General features: G+C 39.3%; 1 protein-coding gene across 1 annotated transcript in view; it reads right to left on the bottom strand.

Annotated features, from left to right (window-relative positions):
• Window positions 1–23,147, bottom strand: part of PLB1 (phospholipase B1) — an 80,691-nt gene extending 57,544 nt beyond the window's left edge. Inside the window, exons 1-15 of the mRNA XM_052702256.1 lie at window positions 23,031–23,147; window positions 19,153–19,193; window positions 18,123–18,186; window positions 17,602–17,660; window positions 16,062–16,102; window positions 15,233–15,276; window positions 14,461–14,545; window positions 14,027–14,078; window positions 12,771–12,857; window positions 12,445–12,507; window positions 11,062–11,144; window positions 7,352–7,430; window positions 6,577–6,681; window positions 5,664–5,756; window positions 288–356 (exon numbers count right to left, since the gene is read on the bottom strand). Of these exons, the coding sequence (XP_052558216.1) occupies window positions 288–356; window positions 5,664–5,756; window positions 6,577–6,681; window positions 7,352–7,430; window positions 11,062–11,144; window positions 12,445–12,507; window positions 12,771–12,857; window positions 14,027–14,078; window positions 14,461–14,545; window positions 15,233–15,276; window positions 16,062–16,102; window positions 17,602–17,660; window positions 18,123–18,186; window positions 19,153–19,193; window positions 23,031–23,079 (1,014 nt within the window). The 5' untranslated portion in view covers window positions 23,080–23,147. The remainder of the gene's footprint in view (window positions 1–287; window positions 357–5,663; window positions 5,757–6,576; window positions 6,682–7,351; window positions 7,431–11,061; window positions 11,145–12,444; window positions 12,508–12,770; window positions 12,858–14,026; window positions 14,079–14,460; window positions 14,546–15,232; window positions 15,277–16,061; window positions 16,103–17,601; window positions 17,661–18,122; window positions 18,187–19,152; window positions 19,194–23,030) is intronic.
• Window positions 23,148–23,413: the final 266 nt, after the last annotated feature.

Raw genomic sequence — 23,413 nt, 5'->3', positions numbered from 1 at the left:
GATAATGCTGTATTCATTATTCACAACTTAACAATTCAGATTAGATGGTTTTTAAATAAAAAATTGACAGTAAGATGACTTAATTTATCAGAAGTTCTTGTTCCCTGAGTTTCGTCTATATACAGCAAAAACTGTGTCAATTAGCTTTAGGAATGCTGCACTTTTTGTAGTGCAGTATCTTAGGAAAGCATATGTTTCTAAGAACCACAGAAGATGACAATATTTGAAAACTTGGATACTCTGCAAAGAGTAAGTAAAAACTCTCAGTAATAAGGAAGTACTTTTACCTGAGATGGACACTGGACCTGATGCAGTGTTGTGAAATTGTATGGTTTCTTCTGCCCAACTGGTTCCATCTGGAAAGGGACACAATACAGGACTTACACATGCGCTGTGCAGGGGCAGGATGGGAGAGCAGCAGTAACTCAGAGGCTGTAGAGCCTTGAGTTATCCATCAGGTTAATACATATTAAAAACTTGTTTTGCTTGTGAGTGATTTTATCATCATCATCATTAGAAGAACCTTCCACACATTAACTCTGTCTTTGGGAATGCTGGCTGCAAGGCGCAGATCTCGCACCACAGCATTTGACTACTTGTAATCAAGACGTTATTTATTAGCTCAACAGCAGCAACTAAGGACATGCTCTAGAAGAGCATAGCTTCAATCATATTTGTGATTCATTCCCTCCTCTTACATAGCTTATGCTTGGCTTCAATTAAGAAGTCACTTTCACTTCCCAGTTGGGCCAGGTATGAGAAAACAAAAGGGTTGTTACCACAGTAAAAATTATGCTACTGAACCTCTTGAGAAAACTCTGCTCTGAGTCAGATTATACAGAGGGTTTGTCGAAGACCACACTGCTTTACTTCAGAAGGAGAAAATAAAAAATCCCTAATGTAAATGGAAAACTAGAAGTCGTCTGTTAGGCAATATATTTAGGTTGCATCAACCCCTTTCTTCTGTCTTGTCAACGTTACGCTTTAATGCTCCTCGTACTGCAAACTCATTTTGCAATAGTCAGAAACAGGGAATATAAAGAAAAATCATGCATCAATTCTGTGGTGGCTGTAGCTTACTCAGCTAAATCCCTGCTAATGTACTCTGTTTTCATAACTATTTATCTACATTTTGATACATGCTACACAGCATCAAAAGGTGCACTCCACCTCTGCATGGAGGCTTGATAATATTTATATTTGCAGGCCTTTATTTGCCTTCCAACAAGACAGATAGGTAAGAAATTATTGTGTAACCCAAAACTCAGTACTGGCAGCACAAAGAGGTAAATATCATGAAGAATCACTTCATCTATTCATACACCTTGCTGGGAGTTAATTAAATGGCAGGCACACCCAAAGGAGTTGGTGACTGTTTTAAAATCCTCAGTGAACCTCTGCTCAGTTTGTATCAGCAATGGCAGCTGCCAGGATCTTAAGAAACAGGACTGAAGGTGTTGAGAAATAAGGCAGTAACAGGCTTAATGTCACTGATAAATGCTGGGCAGGAATATTGTATTATATTTTGATTGTTCTGTCAATGAAGATAAGGTGGAGAAAGAAAAGAACAAAAAGAATAAAAAAAAAACCAGAAGCAGAAAAGAGGAGAGGCTTTCAGTTAGACATTCTTTCAAAGAAGAACTTGAAGAAACTAAGCTTGTGCTTTTTTTGAAAGAGGAGTAAAAGGAATGTCCATGAAACGCGCAAAATAAAGCTCAGAGAGAAGATATGGGTGGTAATTTTCCATCCCATAGGACAAAATAAAACACAGCTGTTTAAGAACTTTCCTAAAAGGATATATTCTTCCAGCATGGAATCATGCTACAGATCCCGAGACAAAAGTACAAAAGTGACATTTTTCAGCTACAAATGAATTAGAAATAAGTATTAGACATTTGCATGCTGTTGGATAATGAGAGCAAATTCATCCAGGAGATTCATTCCAGACTGCTCAGAAACACTTCTCCCAGGAAAAATGGGCAGATTCCATGCAGGCAATATAGGAAGCCATGCACTGAGTCTGCACTGTGGTCAGCCAGAACCTACTCTGAATCCTAACATATAGACAGGTTAGTGGACTGGTCTGCTTCGTGACTGCAGAGGTTTTTAATTCAGTGTAGAGCACTGTGAGCAGGAGAGAGACAGGTACAGCCTCATGTGGGTGCTGTTCTCATTTAAGTTCTTACCTAGTTTTGGTTTGTTTCTCTCTGAGTTGCAGGATGTTTTTTTGGGAACCTTCTCTGTTGCACACTAAACACAAGAGCTTCTTATCTAAGTTCTTTACACACATGAAAGGAGCTTTGCCCTCGGATATATTTACAGAGATAAAGTTGTGGGCATTGTCAAAATTAATCTGACTCTCTGTGGTAAACATCAAAACCATTCAAGTAAGCAAACAGCCTCTCAGCTTTTCTCACTACTTCATGTCATTCAGCTGGCGTGCATACCATTTGAATTGCACTACTCCTACATAATAGGAATGGTACAGAAAAATACTCAGCTATGCCTAGAATACATGCTAGCTCAGTTTCTCAATCAGATTGAAGTCCAGCACCACTACCAACTGCCACTGGACTTTCAAGGTTTTGCCCTTTGGCCAACAGGCAGCTAATCAATCCAAGAAAAAAGCTAGTATCAAGCCTCAAAACAAGCATTGCCAGCATAAGAACAGCCGGGCTGATGGCAGAAGGGAAACACACTGAGCACATTTCCTCATCACCTCCTCATTCTGCTGTTTGCTGCTCAATCATGACCATGATTTCCTATCAGTTCCCGATATGCATTGTGTGTTGTCAGTATAAACCTTTAACTTTACTGAAGAAGACAGCTAGAGTGAACCTTATCCGATAAGGTTACTTACCCAGTGCTTTTTACACTGAAAGCATCTTTCATATCATCCCCTTTCACACAATGCCAGAACACTATCACAGGCAGATAAGGAACCTACCCAGGGAGGTGCCTTTCTGATAATCGCCATTTGTTCTAAGAAAATTGCTCCTGAATGAAAGGGGAGGCAGGGAAATCAAAGGAGAAAGAAGTTATCAAGAGACACTACAGTTTCTGCGGTCTCCTTACAAACCATAAGCAACGTGTAGTTTTGGCGCATCTTGATCTTCATCCGGATCATCTAGGCTCTCCCCTCTTTAGGGAATATCCCTCACACTGAGGAAATACACTGAAATATAGGAAAGTTGGTAGTTGAAAAATAGGGAAATGTGCAGAGAAAAATGAAGCAGAAAGGCTCTTTACAAGGCAGAAACTGAAAAGAAAAAAATATATCTGAAGGGGCAGAAGGAATTTGTTACTAGCTGAGCATAATAATTTGAAAGGGCACAAAAGAGAAATCAGTGTTGGGTTAACTGAGTATGTTTGCAGTAGTTATAAAACTTGAGAAGTTCTGTCCCTCTTCTTTTCTACAGGGCCTGGATTTTGAAGAAGCAGAATAGGTGTTACTGAGTGTGGCTAATACTATCAGAACTCCTTGTAAAGAACAAGCAAGATGCCCAATATTGACATTCTACATAAAGTGAAATCAGAAAAGCTGAGCAGTAAGAAGCAATAGAAAGACAAATCTACACTATAGGATATCAGGGAGATAGAAAAAATAAAATAAAATTTAAAAGATGTGAAGCCCATTAGAAGCACATGATCTCTGATAATGTTACAGCCTTGTAAGAGATATAACTCAAATCTAGAGGTCACCTTCTGACTGATAAACCCTGGAAAACATAATAGATCAGACTAGATCTGTACCTAGATGGCTCAAATTCTGATAAACTTGGTTCAGTTGGCCCCAAACAAGGGGCTCAAAAATGGGCAAGCAAACAGGTAGCAGTCTGGTCCTTCTCATCAGAAACATTCATTTTCTGCACTAGTTGGAAAACTAATTCAGGATTTCATTTCAAAAAATTGAAAATGTATATGAAGTGTTAAACAGATGAAAAGGACCATTTTTCTCAGAAAATTGGATGTTCATGTGGCTTACTCCTGTCTAGGTTTAATATTTATAATAATTAATACCTGTGCAGGTTCCACCTCTTCCTACTTTCTTACCGATCAAGTTTAAGTGACAGTGGGAACTTCATGAAATAAGTAAATACTGCCACTACTGATGGGGACACTGAGACATGGACAGTCTAAATAACTCAACCCATTTTTTTAATAGGGAACTGAGACAAAAAAATTAATTCAGATATCAGGAATCTGACTTTCACTGTCTGCTGTGCTCATTCAATTAGTGAATCTAGTTACTTCATGAGACTAAGACAAAATGACATAGAGGCCAACATGAATCTTATCATTGCATCTGCTTTGCAATAGAAGAATCAAGATGGGAACTTTAACATCATGGTAAGGAGTGTCACAGATAACAGCAAAATGGATAACTGGATGCAGCACATTTGGTCAAGGTTAAAGCTTCAGTGCTTGATCAACTTTAAACTCTAAGCTTCACACTATCTATTTAAAGTGTCAGATGTACACAGAAAGATATCTTTTATTGGAACAACTATTATTTCTAGCTATGTCACCAGGTTGAATAACAGAGTTCCTTCCTGCAAATCCTACTTCTTTAAATAGTCAGCACCACAGCAGTATTACTACTGCCAAAAATAGCATGAAATGAAACAAGAACACATCCATTTGCATGGATTTATTTTAAGAGTGGTGCAAAACAAGTTGTTTTTTTATATCTTTAACTTTATTGGCCATTGAAGATTCCTTTTAATTAAAATAAGATCATGTGTGTACCTTACGCTGTGTCTTGTAAGAAGTTTATTAGGAAAGAAAAGCAGAAAACAGAGCTTCTAATCCAGAACGAACAGCAAAATCAACATTTTACTCAAAACTACTGCTATTAGGGCATATCTAAACATGGCATGCACTAAGCAGTAACATCCTACCCTGCTCTAGTGAGCATAAATGCAGCTGTCTGCTTTTTTTTTTTGTCTCACTGGAAAACAACTCCCATTCTTTTACTTGTCCCCTTCATCAATGAAATGCCAACTCCTCCAGCTGTATGAGCTAGCACCCAGTTACACATAAAAATGCTGTGTGTTACTGTCTCAAGTCTGCAGAAGGAAACAGCCTGGTACAGAATTGGACATTGTTTTAAAACTTGAGTGGGTCAACAGGCCATATTTCTTTCTAACATGCTTTCTCTCTCTCATCTAAAGGTAACACTTTTTGGATTTTCTTAGCTGGGTAGAACACCCAGCTCTAGAGGAAGCAATAGGAATTCCCCAAGCCTGCCTGTCAACTTTTTACTCTGAGCAAGAGAAGCAGAATGAAGAAAAATTGACATTATGAGTGGGATGAGTGAGCTGTAAAACCACTTCAATCTCAGGTTGTGAAAAGCCTCAGTTGTTACTGTGTCACTCTGCCACACAATTGAGGGTAGCAAAAGGGTTTGCCGCAGCTCTTCTACTCCTTGGCAATAGGACTACTTCAGAAACATTTCTGAAATGTTCTTGGTAGAAGGTAGCAGCCACAGGGCATTTAGGATTATTACAGAGTGGATTCTTCACACTGAAAATTAATCATGGGATGTTTCTTTCCTACATTCCTCCTTCCTGTCTTCCAGGCTACTCAAAGTCTGGCTAGCGTGGAACTGCTACGAAGTATCTGTACTAAGTCTAAACAGCAAAATCTGTAGTACTGCTCACCATGTTCTTCCAGAGGCTCAAAGCCATGAAAATATAATCTTCATCCAGAGTTTTCACTTGTGTCTTTGATGTGCTGAAGAAACCTTGCCTGCTCTGAGAAATCATAGAGAGCATGACAAAACAGAGCAACAACAGAACATAAACACAACAGTGACAATATAAGAGATCAGGGAAATATGCAGATGCGATCACATGAATAATTTGGAATAAACAACACTTGCCTTAGCTAGCTTTTACTGGCTTAAAAAAAAAAAAAAAAAAAAAAAAAAAAAAGAGGAAGTATGAATAATTTGTCTTAGTAGAGCATATTTACTTTTAAATGAAAGTGATTTAAGAGTTTGGAACATTGCGCACAGTGGCCTGTTGGTCAAGTGGCTTGATACTACAAACTGGAGGAAACAGAGAATCCAACAGAGACATAAAATGGCACTGGAGAAAATAACAGAGCAATTTACAAAGAAGAAAAGTCGTGTCATGGAAATTAAGTCTGGCATTTGTATATGGACCAGCAGTTAACAAAATAAGCCTGCCATAAGACAGCAAAGGGAGGTTTTGCAACACAGCAAACCTAAACTGCCTGGAAGACAAATTTCCTTCTCCCAGTCCACTTTGAGCAAAGGGAAGCAATGAAATTAAGACATGATCAAAGAGTTGTTACAGTGCCTGTGAACTGGACTGTTACCCACCGCCAACCTAATATACCAATAGCCACCAAGTGTTTTATATTGGATTTTAATACTTTATTGAATAATCCATTATCTACAAAATCATACCTTCCCCTTCTCCAGATCTCAAGGTGTGTTCTACATGCCTAACTAACTGTGTCTTTTATATAAGAAGGAGCCAGCTGAGCACTGTGCTCTATCTCATAAGACACACTTCAGGAAGAACGGAGCAACACGCATTTACTCACCAGACTGAGCAAAAGATTTGTTTCTTGGAGAGAAGGCTGAAGAACAACAGTGAAATCATCCTTTTGATCGTACCTCTTAGACTTGAGAAGTTTTTCCCAAGCATCCTAAATGGACAACCATTTAATGAGATAAGCATTATCATGTAAAGAGTGTAATACATGTGCAATTCACTGGTTCTTAAAGTGAACTTGGATTATCCCCATCCCTAATAAACCATAATAATCAAATTCTGTAATTCAGAACAGAGATTGTAATTGAATGAAGCCATCCTATGCAATAGTTAGAAAATCCTTGTGGCTGTGAGAAAGATACACTGAATTGGCATTATTTTCTTTGAAAGGACAGTCATTTTAGTATTGTACTTACTTGCCTCCCCATCATTCTTAAAGAAATTCCTGCACAGCTGCCTTTGTCTTACTGAAAATTTCCCTCTTCTAACTTGGCATCAACAGCCAAGTTACTGGACAATAAACCATTTCCTTAATAGGTTATAACAAACCCTAGGTTCAAAAAGCTAGACAGTCATTAGAAACTGGAAGAGATGCTAAGGTCACTCAGACATGCAGAGAACTCATCTTCATTGTTCCTGATGTGAGAATTGGAGTCAGGATTGCTGCTGATGTAGGCAAAAAAAATAAAAATAAAAAAGAGAAGAAAAGAACAGTTTCTAATCTTCCTCACCACTATCCCTCCCATAGCTTCTCACTTCTGTTTAATCTGGAAAATGAATAGACAGACATATCTAGCAACACCAAGCAACAAAAAATGCCTTACCTGATAGGACCACCTCAGAATGTTATAGTTTAGCATAGAGCGTTTGTGAACACAATTGCACTGATTCCCAGTTGAGTTGCTGCAGAGAAGATGAAAAACAGATGTTATGAACTTCTGATAAAGTAGACAGAAAGCACAAACTATTAAAGTACTGGCAAGCATATATTGAAGCCTAAATTACTGTATACACTGACAAAACTCCATATAGATGTTTTGTTATTTTAAATGCAGAGTGATAAATATTTCTATGTCCAGAGCCTTGACCTGTTACTTTGCTTGAAAGCCTATTCAGCTGGCAAATATGCTAGACTTGGATTAGCACAGGGTTTCACAAGCCAGCAGCCTGTTCAGGCTTAAAACTGCTGCACTAGTTTTCAAACACTTTCTTTTCTATCATCACATAAGAAAATTGAACACATTCAAAACAGAAGGACTTTTGCCTCAGTTTTTGGCAAGAAGACCACCATTTAGAAATGTGAAGGGAAGCTCACTGCTAAAAATTCTTAATTGTGCTCAACAGTGGCCAGGCATTACCAAGTAGCTAGCTAATCTCAATCAAATCTCTGATCTACAAGATGAGATCTCCACACTGCATATTTCGGCAGCTCACAGGAAAACTCAGACTCTCCTCCAAGGCAGCAGACAGGAACAGTACTAGATATTTGAGGTTTATTTGGTTCCAGTACAGATACACTCAGCTGAAAAATTCCTGGACTGATAGGAATCTGAAAAACCTGTAGTGAGACTTGCAGGTGTAAACAGAAAGCATCAGTCAGGGTCAGACTCTCTCTCCTTTTCACAAAATTCTAGCAAAACCTGTAGAGCGTCAGTATTTCTGTTAAAATGCTTTTTATTACAGCTGGTGAGTGAAAGAAATATGAACTCAGTACCAGCATCCTATCACAGCCTAATAGACAAGTACACAGGCGCCATTTAAGAACCTCATACAATACACAAATAGAGTTGTGCAGTTTCCTGAAAGTGGAGTTCATAAACTGTTTTTATGTTCTTCTTAGATAACTTAAGTTTCTTCTTTTGGCCAGAGCTCATCTTTTTTCTTTGAAAGCATAATCCAGAGATGAGGATGTGCTAACCAAATACTGAGGCCTTAATATGGGAGACGATCTGAGCCTGAGGTTGAGATGAGCCCAGGAGTTTTATACTTGAGCACAAAGCATACAGACTGGTGGAACTGCTGAAACAGATTAACACAGCTTCAAGATCACATTGATAAGTAATCTTGCCAGAATTCTCCACACAATTGCTTTTGACAAAGAAAGCTTCTTCTCTGCTTATGCTTGTTGTTAAGAACATGGTTACACAGCAGCCAGACCCCCTCCTTGACTCCCCCTTCACAAAGCTTGTGAAGAACATCAGAATGAATATATTAGTACATACTGTGTCTCATGTCATAGGCATGGAAAAGATTACTAAAGTGAAACAGAGTGTAATCTCATCAGCTGTAAACTACTCTATCATAACAGTCCTTGTGCAAACTCCTACTCCCTGCTAAATTGGGACGTAAGCTACTCGCACTTTTCTTTAAAGGTACTGAGAGAGGGAGATGGCTGAAAGCATCTATGCAAGTCGTTACCATAGAGGAATTAGCAAGTTGGAAGATCTCCATTACACCACCCAAGCCCAAGCAGTAGCTTTCTCATAGCTTCATAATTGTTTTTAAAACCAGTTAATTCCTTTTGTGAATATTGTGAGCATTGGATACCTAGGAACTTGTACTTTTAAAGAACCTCCAGAGTTTTCAATTCAAGAGTTTCAGAGCAGAAGCAACTCTGACTAAAGAACAGGGGGGTGAATGGACCTTACAGTTTTGTGATCATGAACGTAGTTGAGGTGGAGTTAATTTTCTTCACAGCAGCCCATAAAATCATAGAACAGTATGAGTTGGAAGGGACTTTTAAAGGTCAACTAGTCCAACTCCCCTGCAGTGAACAGGGACACATACCACTACATCAGTTTGCTCAGAGCCCCATCCAGTCTGATCTTGAATGCCTCCAAGAATGCAGTATCCACCACCTTTCTGGGCAGCCTGTTCCAGTGCCCCACTACTCTTATCGTGAAAAACTCCCCTCTTTGAGTTTGAAACGATTTTTCCTTGTCCTATCACAACAGATCCTGCTAATGAGTCTGACTTCTTATTTCTTATAGGCCCCCTCATGTCCAGCTTGCCATCCAGCAGCATATTCCCAGTCCTTTTCAGCTGCGCTGTGTTCAATCCTTTCAGCCCCCAACTTATACGGATAGTGAGGGTTGCAGTGACCCAGGTGCAAGATCTTGCACTTGGAGTTGCTGAACCTCATGAGGTTCTCCTGAACCCACTGCTCATCCAGTCTAGGTCTATCGGGATAGTATCTTGTCCCTCAGGTGTGCTGACCACACACCTTGGTGTCACCCACAATCTTGCTGAAGGTGCACTCAATCCCACTGTTTATGTCATTTGATGAAGATATTAAACAGCATCTATCCCAGTAACGACCCATGAGAGACATCACTTTTTGCTGATTTCCATTCAGACGTTCAGCCACTGACCATCACTCTCTGGATATGATCTCACAATCAGTTCCTTGTCTGTTAAGCAGTCCACCCACCTCAAGAACAACAGACATGAAATCGGTGGCTCCTCCCTTTCCACCGATTCAGCTACACCATCACAGAATGACACTAAATTGATCACACAGAGGACTTGCCCTTGGTGAAGCCACACTAGTTGACTCGTAACATCTCTTTCTCTTCCATGTGCCTTAGTGTAGCTTCCAGGAAGATCTGTTCCATGATCTTTCCTGGCACAGAGGTGAGTCTGGATAGGTCTGTAGTTCCCTGAATCATCATTTCTATTCTTCTTAAAAAAGGATGTGACATTGCCTTCTTTCCAGTCCCCTTCACCTTGTCATGACTTTTCAGTTGAGAATGGCTTGGTAACTACATCAGCCAGCTCCCTCAAAACTCTCATACAGCACTGCCTTTAGGACTTGCAACTAAAATGCTGTTGAACAGCGCTTGCAGTGCCAAATATTTCTATCTTTTCCTACTATCCCACCCAGTGAGTAGGGGGGAGATGGAAGAAGGGTGGGAGAGAACACAGCCAGCAGAGATTACATGAGCTGACCAAAGGGATATTCCACAAAATATAAGGTCACGCTCGGAAATAAAATTTGATGTAGAGGAAGAAAAGGGACATTTTGGATTCTGAGGTCACTGTTGCTTGGAGACAGAAGGATATTAGTCCACTTATTCCAAGTAGAGTTATTACCTTTGAATCATTTAGTTCCTCACATCTTTCCCCCTCTCTCCTAATGTGCTAAACTTTCACCTTTAACCTGGTTTTATCTTAAGCCACATGATTTTGCTTTTATTCTTCCTTTTCTCTCTCATCCTTCTATGGCATGGTAAAAGGGGAAACAACAGAGAGGCTGCATGGTTTCTTGGGGTCGACTCACCCCTACTGCAGTATGCACTCTTTAAACATAGTATCCAAACTGATTAAGTTAAAGCCCTTACTTCTTGTAAATCCATGCCTTCAGAGAGAGTGCATCAGAAGCAAAAGTTGTAATCTAAAAATCTGTGACATACTTTGGCATCAAGGGCAGAAAACTATTCAGAAGTCTGCCTGATTGGTATAGAGACAGTACACACACTGGACAATAAACAAAAGTAGGAGGCAGTGTTAAGAATTTAAGAGGAGCCTCTGTTACCTGGCATTTTGAGGATCTTGGCACATGAGAAAGGAAGTTGTGATCTCAGTGGAATCTACCAAATTTACAAAGGCTTTGGGAACCTGCAGTGATAAAGTAAAAATTAATGACATTAATATCTGCTTCAGGAAATCATAAATTACTATTTCTGCCACTTGCTAGTATCTACAACTTATGTTACCTCAGAGCTAGGATTCTGTCTTCATAAAATCAGTGATCTGAGTCTTTGCCAGTTCCTTCCTGAATCTTACTCCTATGCCTGCCATCTAGTATAACTTGAGTCATCATTTGTGAAATACTCACAACAGTGATTTCTTGACTGATACCTAGAAGCTCATTTTTACATGAACCAGATGGCCACTAACCAACTAAACTGAACTCAGATGAGCAAGGAGCTACTATTTTTGTGTCAATATGTCAGTGCAATGCTTGAGGATGAAATATCCTGTGTAATAGCACAAGCACTCACATATCTCACCTCAGTTCTCCCATAAGGATAAAGCAGATTTCCATTTCCATACTGATATTTCACTTTTGTGAGTGCACGTATACAGATTCTGCAAATAATAGAGGAGGGAATCTGAAGCAGATATATGGGTAGAACTTCACCCTTATGCAATATTTGTCAGTCAGTCTGGGAAGAATGAATGCCTGTGTCCTGATGTAATCAAACTGGAGCAGATGTAGAATACCCATCAGGTTGTCAATCCAATAACATAAGATTCTTGGAAATAGCTACTGAAATACTTCAGATAAATAGTCTGTTGTAGTATCTATGTATCTTTATCTAGCTCACTGCTCATTAGTAGACTAGTACTCAGGACAGAACACTTCCCAGAATTCATCCTAGAGAAATAGATCAGCTTTCATTCAGCCAGCTAGAAATACTGAGGTCTTAAAATGGACACAATGGCAGAAAAAAAGACCCAATAGATATTATACAGATCTTTAATTTTTTTTTTTTTTTTCCCCTGGTATAAACAAGTCTCCATTTAGCATTTAGCAGCTGGTACACTGCATAGATTGCTTCACATATCCAGTAATTACATATATTTTCATAAAGACCACTATTAGGAAGGAAAACTTCCAGATCTAGTCCATTTTTCATGCAAATCACTTTAAAAATAAAAGGTGTAGACTAAGTAGCACATCAGTCTGATTAACAAAGCGAAGCTGTTAACTATCTGTCCTTTCTCTTTGCATGCATCAAATTTTTAAAGCACAAATACAACACTTACTGGCAATGAATAGAGCGAGAGGATTAAAGTCAATGAGATTTGTGTTGTGAATCACTTGAACACTGATACAAGCCAAAGTTCAGAAAGATAGAAAAAAAAATTCAGCAGAGGATTCAAGTATTGAAAACTGATGAATACATCTTACTTCTTTATATAAAAAGTCTAAGAGTTCTTGAAGTTTTTCCATGTTGTCCAATATGCAATTCTTCTGTAAATGGAATGAGAAACAGCTTTAAAAAAAAATGAATAGGAGAACTGTTCTACTACTGCATCTTAGATTTGGGATTCCAAATCAATTACATGTTTCTAAATACAAAAGACTTCGTGGACCAGAAGCTCATGTTACTGAATAGCATCACTCCAATCTTCTAGAACCAGCTACTGCTTTGGTCCACTATGGCAAAGGATAGAGCTTGCAAAAGTGATTGAATCACACGCTTTGATGGCTAAATCACCCCATGAAAACACTACCGGTTGTGTGAAGGCACAAGAAGAGCATGGGTTTTCAGCACTAAAGAAAACTGTGATCAGTTTCCAATCATTTTGGAAGTCCAGCATCTGGAAGAAAAATAAACAAATTAAAAGGAGTATGATGGTAAGAGTCCTATTTGCCATTCTTTCTTTCATGCATGATTTAAATCAGCAAGACAAAACAATAGTCCACTGCCCAACCCCAGATGCTTTGATCCGTTCTGTCTGACTCATCAGCTTCTCTCTACAATAGGCAGCAAATAGACGGTTATAGACCAAATCCTGCCATTAAAGATGAATGCACACCAACAAAAATCCAAGGATAAAACCAGAAACTGCAGCTGCCATTGAAGTTCACTGGAAATGGGCACACACTGCTGAGCACAAAGCTGTATGCTGCTTCTTTCTAACCCTGATGAAGTTTACTGACAGATTAACATTCTTGAGCTGCTGAGACCGGTTCATCCTGGTAGGATGCAGACTAGAGCAAAAATCTAAGGACTCAAAATCTAGAGCTCTGCCCAGCTGTCCTAAGCTCATTAGGCAACATCTGCCAAACACAAAGAGCGTTGGTTAGAAGCCTTCAGTTCCATAAAAACTTATGCTAAGTTCATACACATACAGTCTTGCGAGCTCCCTGCATAGGGAGTAGGTAACAGCAGAATCACTTTGGCAGTTATATATGCAAGTTATGTAAAGATCGTTTTACAAAATAACATGCCTGAGGGTTGAGAACAGAAGAAAAATGAGTGCTTAAAACTCCAGGGTGGGATTTTCAAAGCACTCAGCCATGAGTGATAGTACAGTTCTCACCAGCATCAACCACTGATATCAGCCAAAGCATATCTCGAGCTTTTTGAAAATACGATCCTAAGATAGCAGGAGGAAGAGATAAATATCAAGAATTACAATTTTGGGTTGGCTTCTCAGAAACACTGGCACAGTTACAGAGCGTAGATAGAGGTCTCACATCCTTAAGCAATACAAAAACAAAAATGTTGGCTTCCATGCCAACCTCATCAGCCTCTTCTGGCAAACATAAAGCAGGTGAGATATTTTCAAGAACAAAACTCCATACCTCAAAAGAGTCCAGAACTGATTCTATTTACAGATAGACCACAGACTGTTAAGCTCAAGAAACAATATGTCCTATTTTAAGGGAATCTTTAGGTGGTGTTTAAGGTATTTCATCACATTTCTTCCTTTTCCAGATTGGAGACCAAAACTCTCATAACAGTCCTGTTCTTTAAACACACCTGGTTTTCTTTCATGAGCTTCACTATTTCTCCAGCTTGATCCAAGAGGCCTCTGAAAAGCAGAAAAAGAAAAACTATCAAGGCATCAGCAAGGGTAAAGCTTTGGCAGATTTTTATTATGAAGTCAACATTTGAAACATCAGGTGGGATTCATCTTTTCACTCCTAAATGTGTAAAAATTAGATACATGTCTGAGTTATACAGAAAGCCTGTGGTGATTAGCTCACATTGAGACATCGCACTTTCGGATGTGCATTTGGAGAGATGAAAAGAGCAGACATACTTCTAAGCCATGACAGGGTCTGACCCCGGGAAACCTGTACAGCCTGGCACTGAGCATATTCTGTGTTCAGTGAAATTCTCCAGCATGAAACGCATCTACCCTCCACTTTTCCAGATATAAGTGAACCCAGCCAAAAACCCCCCAAACTTACATTGTTTGACCGTCTGATGCTGCTCCCATTGTGACAGGCAGAGGAGACTGGTGCAGGACCGAAGGATTAAAACTGCTAATAAGAGCTGAATGACATACACAGGTCAGGTGTGCTACTCTGCAATTGCATTATAAACAAAGCTGAACCAGACCAGAAAATGTAGGATCTGATGGATCTCTTGGCAGGCATTAGAGGCTCACCCAAGCTGCTCTGCAGCTGTTTTGCTGGTGCAACTCCTAAGAACTGCAGCTCTGACATCTGAGTTTGCCTCCAGACTCAGGTGAGAAACACTCACCCCACCTCTTACGTCAGCCACAAGTACAGGCAGATTTAAATACAAGCAGGTATAGGAATCAACCTACTGAGAATGGGAGGCAAGTCAAGACTCCCTTCACAACAGCCAGCTTGTGGATGATGAATTCACACGTGGTGCACCTAAGGCAGCCTCAGTGTAAGCCCCTGAGCATATGGCAGCAGAAAGAGCACTGGACAAGCAAATTCACACAAGATCTCACTTGGCTAGCTTTGGCAGTATGCACAGTGAAGAAACACCAGCAGGGACTGGGGCTATCCACACATCCTGTTCAAAGCCAGCACAGTAACTCACCCTATGTTGCATTCACATTCACTCAATGCACCTTTCCTCAGGTTCTCCTCACAGTCCCATGCTGCACTTTTGTTGCACACGCACCACAGCCCAGCCAAGCCCCTCACTGTCAGCCAGCACTCCATTCAGTTAATTTTCTTAAGTTTGTGTGACAGCAAGACACACCTGCCAAGACTTCCACGCTCACTTCAGGGAGGCTCTTTCCTGTTCTGTAGAAAGGGAAGAGAAAACAGGAAGTTGCTGTTATCCCATTTCTCAAAGAAAAGTTACATTACAGCACAACCTTAACATCTTGCTAGCTAGTCTACGGCTTGGAGCATGTATTCATAGCAGCTGCTGAAATTAAGAATGGGGCCTTTCTCTTCCTAAAATCATGTTGCAATAATTGTCCTTATGCATATAAACAAGCAGTGCCAGGACCTCTCTTTGTGTATGCACAAGCAGACACGGATGTACATGCAACTATTGAAAAACAGCAGTTCTTTAAAATCTGTCTTTGCAGGGCCAAATCCTCACCTGGAATGCCTCAAAAGTTACACAGATTCGCATCTCTGAGGCTTAACCAGATGCTTCTACTTACTGATTTATATATGCTAAGAGGTCAAGAAAGAAGAAAGCAGTGTAGAACTTGTCCATGAACATTGGGAATCATTCAGGCAGAGGACAGACAGGGTATCAGAGCTCTTGGTTTCTATTTTTGCTTTGATAAATCTCCATGTTCTGGTCTCTAGTTAAATGAGGACATTTACTACATAGGAGTAATCTTAGAGTAATGAGTCTTAAGGTTATTGCAATTCTAAAGTAGTTGCAGATCTTGGACAAAGAATTTCTGCTAACTAAGGAATGGGGAAGATCCAATGTCTCAAAATCTTTTCTATTTTTCTATTTAAATAGGCTTTCTTTTCCTTCCAAGATGACAACAAAAATTGTATTGTGCCTAATACTGTATAAATTAGTATAATGAAATGAATCAATTGTAGCAACTCATTTTTACCTTTGGAGCAAATCTTCATGATGAATGCTGGATCCCAGTGGCTGTGAATAAGCAGGCAATAAGCATGTCATTTAGAAAGGTTACACACTCTGCTTCCTATTGTACTCTTTTCTTATACATTTTCTATATACTCATTTCCATTATGCTTCAGTTTGTCACAGATTTAGATTATTTTCCAGGGCTCATTTTCAGCACTTCCTTCTTACAATGTGTTCTCATAGTCTAGTCTTTTTTCTTACTTTTTTTTTTTTTTTTTTTTTTTTGCTTTCATTGATGAATTTGTTGCATGTGGCTTAAAATAAAATGTGACTAACTTAACTCAAATTCAGTCAAACGTAATGCTGTTCTAAACGATATTGAATTGCTCTCAATCTATTCCTTTTCAACAAGGGATGTGACCTGAAGTCACTAAGACAATTTACACGGATGGCACTCTGCCAATATGGTACCTGATAAAAAAAAAAACCTCCTTAGACAGAGGAATTTCATCAATTTCAAGGAGTCCAGGAGGAGACAGTGAAATGTTTGCTCTAAAAAAGTAGACATTCATTAGCAGAATATCATTTATACATTCATTATATGGCACCACCCACAGGCAATAAAAAAATCATCACCACAAAAAAAAAAAAAGACATGCTCTGAAGTGCCACACGTCCAATATGGGCAAAGAATTGTCAAATATAAGAAAATCTTTTCTCCTAAAGAGGGAGGTACTTGCAGAGAGTCCAGGAAAGCTGATCTTTAATGGAAAGCTTTAAGACAAGGAGAAGTATGACATCTTAATGAACACCAATTCAAATTACAAAGTTGTTTTGTGATAAGGGAGAACCTTCCCCATTTCTTGAAAGTTATATCTCTGGACCAACTCCCATTTTTGCCCAATAAATACACTTCTATGCTTTCTCAAAGCTTGGAAATAGTAGTTGAATGTTTTAAATTGGGCCTTAAAACTATTTCAGATATTTACTTCTATTATTAAGGCACATTAAAATTACCCAAATCTAACTACCAGAAGAGGTAGGATAACCTTACTTACTGATTCATACATCAAAGTTACATATTTATGATTCATCCAGAGCTTTTTCCTGCAGGATAGAAACACTTCAACAGGATCAAATGTCTACTGCATCTCTTGATAATTTGTCCTAATGGCAGTCATCACAAAAACTGTACATTTTTTCAGTTTGAGTTTTCCTAAATGCTTCTTCCAGTAATTTGATCTCTTCAGCTCATTGTTAGGAAAATCCAAGCACACGAATCAGATAGCATGGTTCTGCGTAAGAACACCGTGATCAAATTTCTCCTGCATGAAGTCAGCTGGCTATTTTTAGATTCAGAGTATACTGAAATATTGAACATTCAGAAGTTATTTCCAGCCATTTTTCAGCAGAAAACTGTAATGCTCATGGAAAGTTTTAAGTCCTAAATGCCCCCGCTGGGACCCCAAATTTTACCATCAGCTCAGTTCACCGTCAGCCCATCACAGAGTCAGAACAGAGGAAATGGGTCACGTTCAGCACAGTTTCATGCATGTACTTACTGTTTGCAAACTTCCTATTGCAGTGACTACTTTAATGTCAGCTGGCCTCAGAGTATGAACTGCAAAAATGTTGAAAATTGGGTGAGAAAAAAGAAGTAAATTTAAAAGAAAGTTACATTCGCTAGTATATTAAAACATGGCAAAACTGATTAAAAGCATGCAGGAAGAAGTCCATACTGATCTTTTGGACTAGTAGCTTTAAATCAGGCAGAGAGAATGAGAAACTTCACTTAGACATTCAGTAAATGCTTCAGCTGCACTGAAACGTTCAACAATCAAGCAAGAAGAGACCACAAAGACAGCGGTGAATGATTTAAGCAATACCAGAATCCTCAGCAGCTGAAGAAACAAAAGTATTTTTATGATCATAATAAAAACCCTATAGATGTCACAGAGCCCTCTCTCCATCACTTTAGAGACATCACACACAAAGCCTCTCAGACCAGTTCATTCCCTTCGCTCCATATCCATTCTGAAATAAGTGTGGAATAATTGTGGAAAGGATAATATTAGACACAAACCTGAAGATGAAGGAGCCTCAGGTGATGTCACATGCTCGCATGAAAACTGGAAGCCTCCTAGAGCCTTTGACATAAATAAATATGGTCTTATTTCCAAAAAGAAATTGTCAGAAGGAGAGGACAGAGAAGCTCTATTTTCCAACAACAACAAGCTCTTACTGATGTAGCAGAAATTTTGAAGAACAATTGCACCTCTGCTAGAAATACATGGGAACACAGCTCTGGACAGCTCTTCAAATCCACTCTTTCCAAACTCTACACTTTTTTACTCAGCTTTCTTACCAAATCCCTACTTAGCAAACAATAAAATGTGCGGAACACAACCTATAACCTTCACTGTTGTGAACAGAGAATGCTTAATCTGGGAGATCCCAAAAAATGAGCTTCTGCATGCATCTTTTTGTGCCACAAGGTACACAGTGTACAAAACAAAAAAGCCACAGCTCAAGCATGAAGCAGGAAAGGAAACACGAACCAAATATATCACCAATATTCTGGGCCCCTGGCAACAGGCAGAATTTCCATGTGAACAGAAAATAATAAAGAGGAAAATAATGAAAGAAAGACCTGTATTTATGGCAAGGACATGAGTGATATGAATAAACTCAGCACGAGAGACAGATGACTATCAGTAGGAACAATTATTTCATGCCCTCCCGCATACTGACAATAGGCACGGTCCATCTCCAAGACCTTACAGAAAGACTAAAGACAACAACCTGCTTCTAAAAGAGCAACAGAGCATCTTGGAACAAGTGCTAACCACAGTCAGTCTATGTACAGGATGTGCAACCTAATAACAAGAGGTGCTCAGAGAAACTTATTTCCTGGTGAGATATCGTAATCTTGCAACTGCAGTATCACACCATTGAGTCATTTCTTTGCATTTATTCTTTGCAGAATTCAACAGTTTAGCACACTAAGCTCTTCTTCCACCTGCCTCAGAGGAAGTGACAGCCAAAATGATGAAGATAGATATCGAAAAAAGGAGAAGGAAAAAAAAAGAAAGAAACCTGTTCTCATAACTTACCTTTAGTTTCCCCTGTTCTTCCAGGAGATCTTCTGTCTTTCCTTTAAAATAAAATAAAAGAAAGAATAAGGAATTGCACAATTTTTAAACTTAGAACAAGCCTTCAGAAAACAATAAAACTAAAATCACACAATCCCTATGAGGAGTAACTTTTCTCTTCTTTCCTATTTTCCAAAGGTGAAGCTTGCTCCAACACCAAGTATATTCTCTTAGTTTTGTGTATACTAATGTAAGATTTCAGTTATTATAGTCAGATGAGATTTGTTGAAATTAGCAGATTACAAATAAGTCATATACACAGGTGATTAACTTCATCTTCCACAAGCCTTAAAACCTAGTTTTTCCAGTTTTCCTCTTCAGCCATCATGGAATGGTTTGGGTTGGAAGAGACCATAAAGCCCATCAGTTCCAACACCCTGTCGAGGTCAGGGCTGCCCCCCACCAGGTCAGGATGCCCAGGGCCCCATCCAACCTGGCCTTGACTCCTCCAGGGATGGGGCATCCACAGCCTCTCCGGTCAGCCTGTGCCACTGCCTCACCAACCTCTGAGTAAAGAATTTCCTCCTAATATCTAATTTAAATCTCCCCTCTTCTAGTTTAAGATCATTCCCCCTTATCCTGTCACTATCTATCCATGTAAAAAGTCAGTCTCCCTCCAGCTTATAAGCTCCCCTCAAGAACAGGAAGGCTTCAGTGAGGTATCCCCAGAGCACTCTCTTCTGCAGACTGAACAAGCCCGACTCCCTCAGCCTTTCTTCATAGGAAAGGTGCTCCAGCTCCTCTGAAGCTGCTCCAGCAGCGCTATGTCTTTCTTGTGCTGGGGGCCCCAGGCCTGGAAGCAGTACTCCAGATGGGGCCTCAGAAGGGCAGAAAAAAAGAGGGAGTGTTATTTCTCCTGTATTATGGTGGATTTTAATTTTGTTTCTCAAAAAAGGAGGGGCCCTATCTGCTTTCACTGTGAGAGGTACGAAATACCTAGGGCAACTAGTAAACATGTAATTCCCATTAACAAAAGGAGATTTTGCAAACACCAACAAATTCACGTGTGAGTCAGTCCCTAGTTTTTATGCCTTAGAAGTGCAGCCTAGACTTACATCAGCATGTGCAAGCTGAAACTCCTTCAGAAAGGAGCAATTCACATTAATCTACATCTTCCACAGCCACAGAGCAACATCACACTGTTATGTGATTGCCATAGTGATAGAGAAACTAGATTCTTGTCCTAGAATGCTGACAGATAACGTAGCTTGTTAGAGCCAGAAGTCAGGACTGCAGCTATTTCAGCAAACACCATTCTCTTTCCTTGAGTATATACTTGGATTTGTAATCATCAATTTAAGGTTATCCTAAGATCTTCACAAAAGGAGATTTTCGGCTGAACTTCAAAGTGTGCTGAGAGCTGTCCCTGCTTGCCACACCAAAGCCACCAGAGTTCTGCTGTCTTTTCTCCAGAAGCTAACCTGAGAATATTTAGTTGTCCTGCTGCATGCTTCTGCTTATATGTCCTCCTTCTTTCCACATCAAAAAGTAAATGGAGAGCCAACTCAGCCCAGCAGGGGAGATATCCAGGCTCAGACTGTTTGATCTCCTCTCACGTGGACGTCGCTTCATAAGTCTCAACTCTCTTCTCATTTATCCTCCTCCTAGTGTTTCTCATTTTACTTTCAACTTGAAAAGGCTAGACAGCCCTCAAGAGGTGAGTGAACTAGACTTACACACAGCTCTAGGAATGCATTTTTTGTTCTCTCTCTGATTCCTGACATTATCTCCTTGATTGCTGGTAACACTGTGTTGATGTCCTCAGAGAGCTACGTACCATGAAGCAGTACCTAACTTAGAGTTTCACCATAATCTACGTATAGCTAGCACAAATTTTGCCTGCCATACATTATTTTCAGTTTGAGCATCCTGAGTATTTTCCATCAGCTAGCCTATCTCCTTATCTGATGCTGAAATAAGCTGAAAGCACCTTTTCCAGCACAGGCGACAGCCTGTTCCAGCAGGTTCCGTCTCCTTTCTTTTCTGTCTGAATATTTATAATTCATTTCTTTATTCCATGGCTTTTAATTAGAGTCCACAAAAGTGCTTTTGTCCTTGTGATTATTTAGCTTCTTTAGGAGTGTAAATAAAAAGATTTTCAGAAATTCAACTGCACTTACCACTGCAGGTCCCCAGATCCTTCTAGCAGAGAATCTATTCTAAAATCTAGTTTCACATCTGCCATTTTTAATTCCTAACATCAACGCTGACTGAAGAAATGCTGATTGATAACAACACTGTTAACATGTATACACATTCACATTTGTTTAGCTCACTCCCTTGTGTGAATATCATCTACTTCTGGCAGTTTGTTGCTATTCATTATCAATTCGTTTGGGGATTTGCTAGCTCCTCCAGATTGTCCCCTCCCCAGAAAGGATCTTAGTGCAAGGTCTTTCTTAAGCTCTTGTGCTTAAACACATCATGGAGGAGGGAATAAATAACAATAACAATAATAATAATAATAATAATAATAATAAAAAGTATTTTCTGTTGAGCTTCAGACCTTATTTTTTGTATGTACCAGGACTCCAGATTCCCTGTTTCAGATGTATTTTGAAAGAGAATCTCTTATTTTTTATTCCTTTAGACATGATTCCTTGAATCCCCTCAGATTCATTTTTGGCTTGCCTGATTATACTTTAACCAACCAGAGCATACATTTAGTTTTCTTTGTTTGTTTTGGATTTATGCTTTGTATAGGATGTTTTTTTGACCCTGCTTCTCCCAGTATTATAGCTATTCTATGACTCTATCATTTAATAATTCTAGTTTATATTTTAAATTTCTTCCAAATCCTCTCCCCCTGCCTTCCTCAAAATAAGTGTTTTTCTGAGTTTTTTTTTTCCAAAATCTGGGAGAAAAGCTCTATTCTTTCTTCCCTTGATTTCATAGTTAACCTGTTTCTGCTAATTCTTACAGGCTCTATCAATCCACATTTACTCCCAAATCCCAAAGTTTTCTCAGGAATTTCAGTCACAGTGCAACTTTTTTTCCAAATTAAAAAGCCAAAGCATGATCATTTCATCCATTTATAATAGGAACCAAAGCCTCCAAACAGCTGTTTGTTGGGTTTTTTTTGTTGTTGTTGTTGTTTTTTTTTAAATCAGAGAACCTGACAGTCCTCCAAAGATATTTATCCTCACAGCATACTGTTAAGGTAGAGCACTACTGTTATTTATCACAGCCTTCTTACTGGCAGGAAGCTCAAGCGAGAAGCCAAGACAGGCACAATATTTGTAGTCCTAGATCACCTACAAAATTCAGGTACCCAGTACCATGTATGAATTTCACATAACCAGTAAGGGTACAATGCTTTCTCCAACTCCAGCCTTTCCACCTCCTTCTCACTGACTCTTGTTTTGTTTTGTTCCAGTATTTTGCTCAGATTATCCAGAAAGGCTGGAGGAAACAGAAATCTGAACAGTGATGCCCTTGGGTGTCAGAAGATTGCCTACCCATCCAAACAATTCAATGCCGCTGAAAAGAAAATGATCACAAGTACAAATTCAAAGAAAAACCTCTGTCTCTTGCTCAAACTTCTGCACCGTTTTGGAACAGATCTCACCATTAGTTAATCATTGGTGCTTTTCTCATAAGAAAACTTCAGTGTCTACCTAAGATGAAATCATTCCCCAGAGCAGTGTGAAACAATGCACATATCTCTATCTAAAACGATCAAACGTATCCCCAGATCACATGCAAGACCACAGTTTTACTTTCCTATTTTCTTCATCCTGCTTAAGGACTTCTGCTTTATACCCACCTTGCAACAACTAAAAACATAGGTTACTAAATACTGCATAACAAAAATTTTCAAAGGACCTTTCAATTCTTACCTTCTGAGGAAAAACACCAAAGAAAAAACAGGCCTAACAATAGCTTCATAAGTGCTTCTATGAGCAGGTAAAATGGAGTGCTGTGGGTTACACTTTATGGCTGCTAGAAAACAAATTCTCTTCTTTTTCCTCCTTTATATTCTACCAAGCTGATAACTCAGCAGCCATAAAATTTATTAGCCTATTTACCTTTGGAAAGCAAAGCCACGATGATAACATTTGCATTTCTTATTTCAAAGAGCTCTGCAACCTCAGTTTATGAATAGCCCTATCCACAGGTTCAAAAAAGGAAAGAAGTGGCACAGCAGTTCCAGTTTCTCTTTCCCCCCCATGTTGCTCATCTTTTCTATTCGTGAGGAATTAACCACATGATTTAGCAGAGA

The sequence above is a fragment of the Tympanuchus pallidicinctus genome, unplaced genomic scaffold (genome assembly GCF_026119805.1).
Source record: "Tympanuchus pallidicinctus isolate F22 unplaced genomic scaffold, pur_lepc_1.0 scaffold1, whole genome shotgun sequence".
Lineage (NCBI taxonomy): Eukaryota > Metazoa > Chordata > Aves > Galliformes > Phasianidae > Tympanuchus > Tympanuchus pallidicinctus.
The sequence above is the reverse complement of the archived record's forward strand: the minus strand, read 5'-3'. Positions and strand labels throughout refer to the sequence as shown.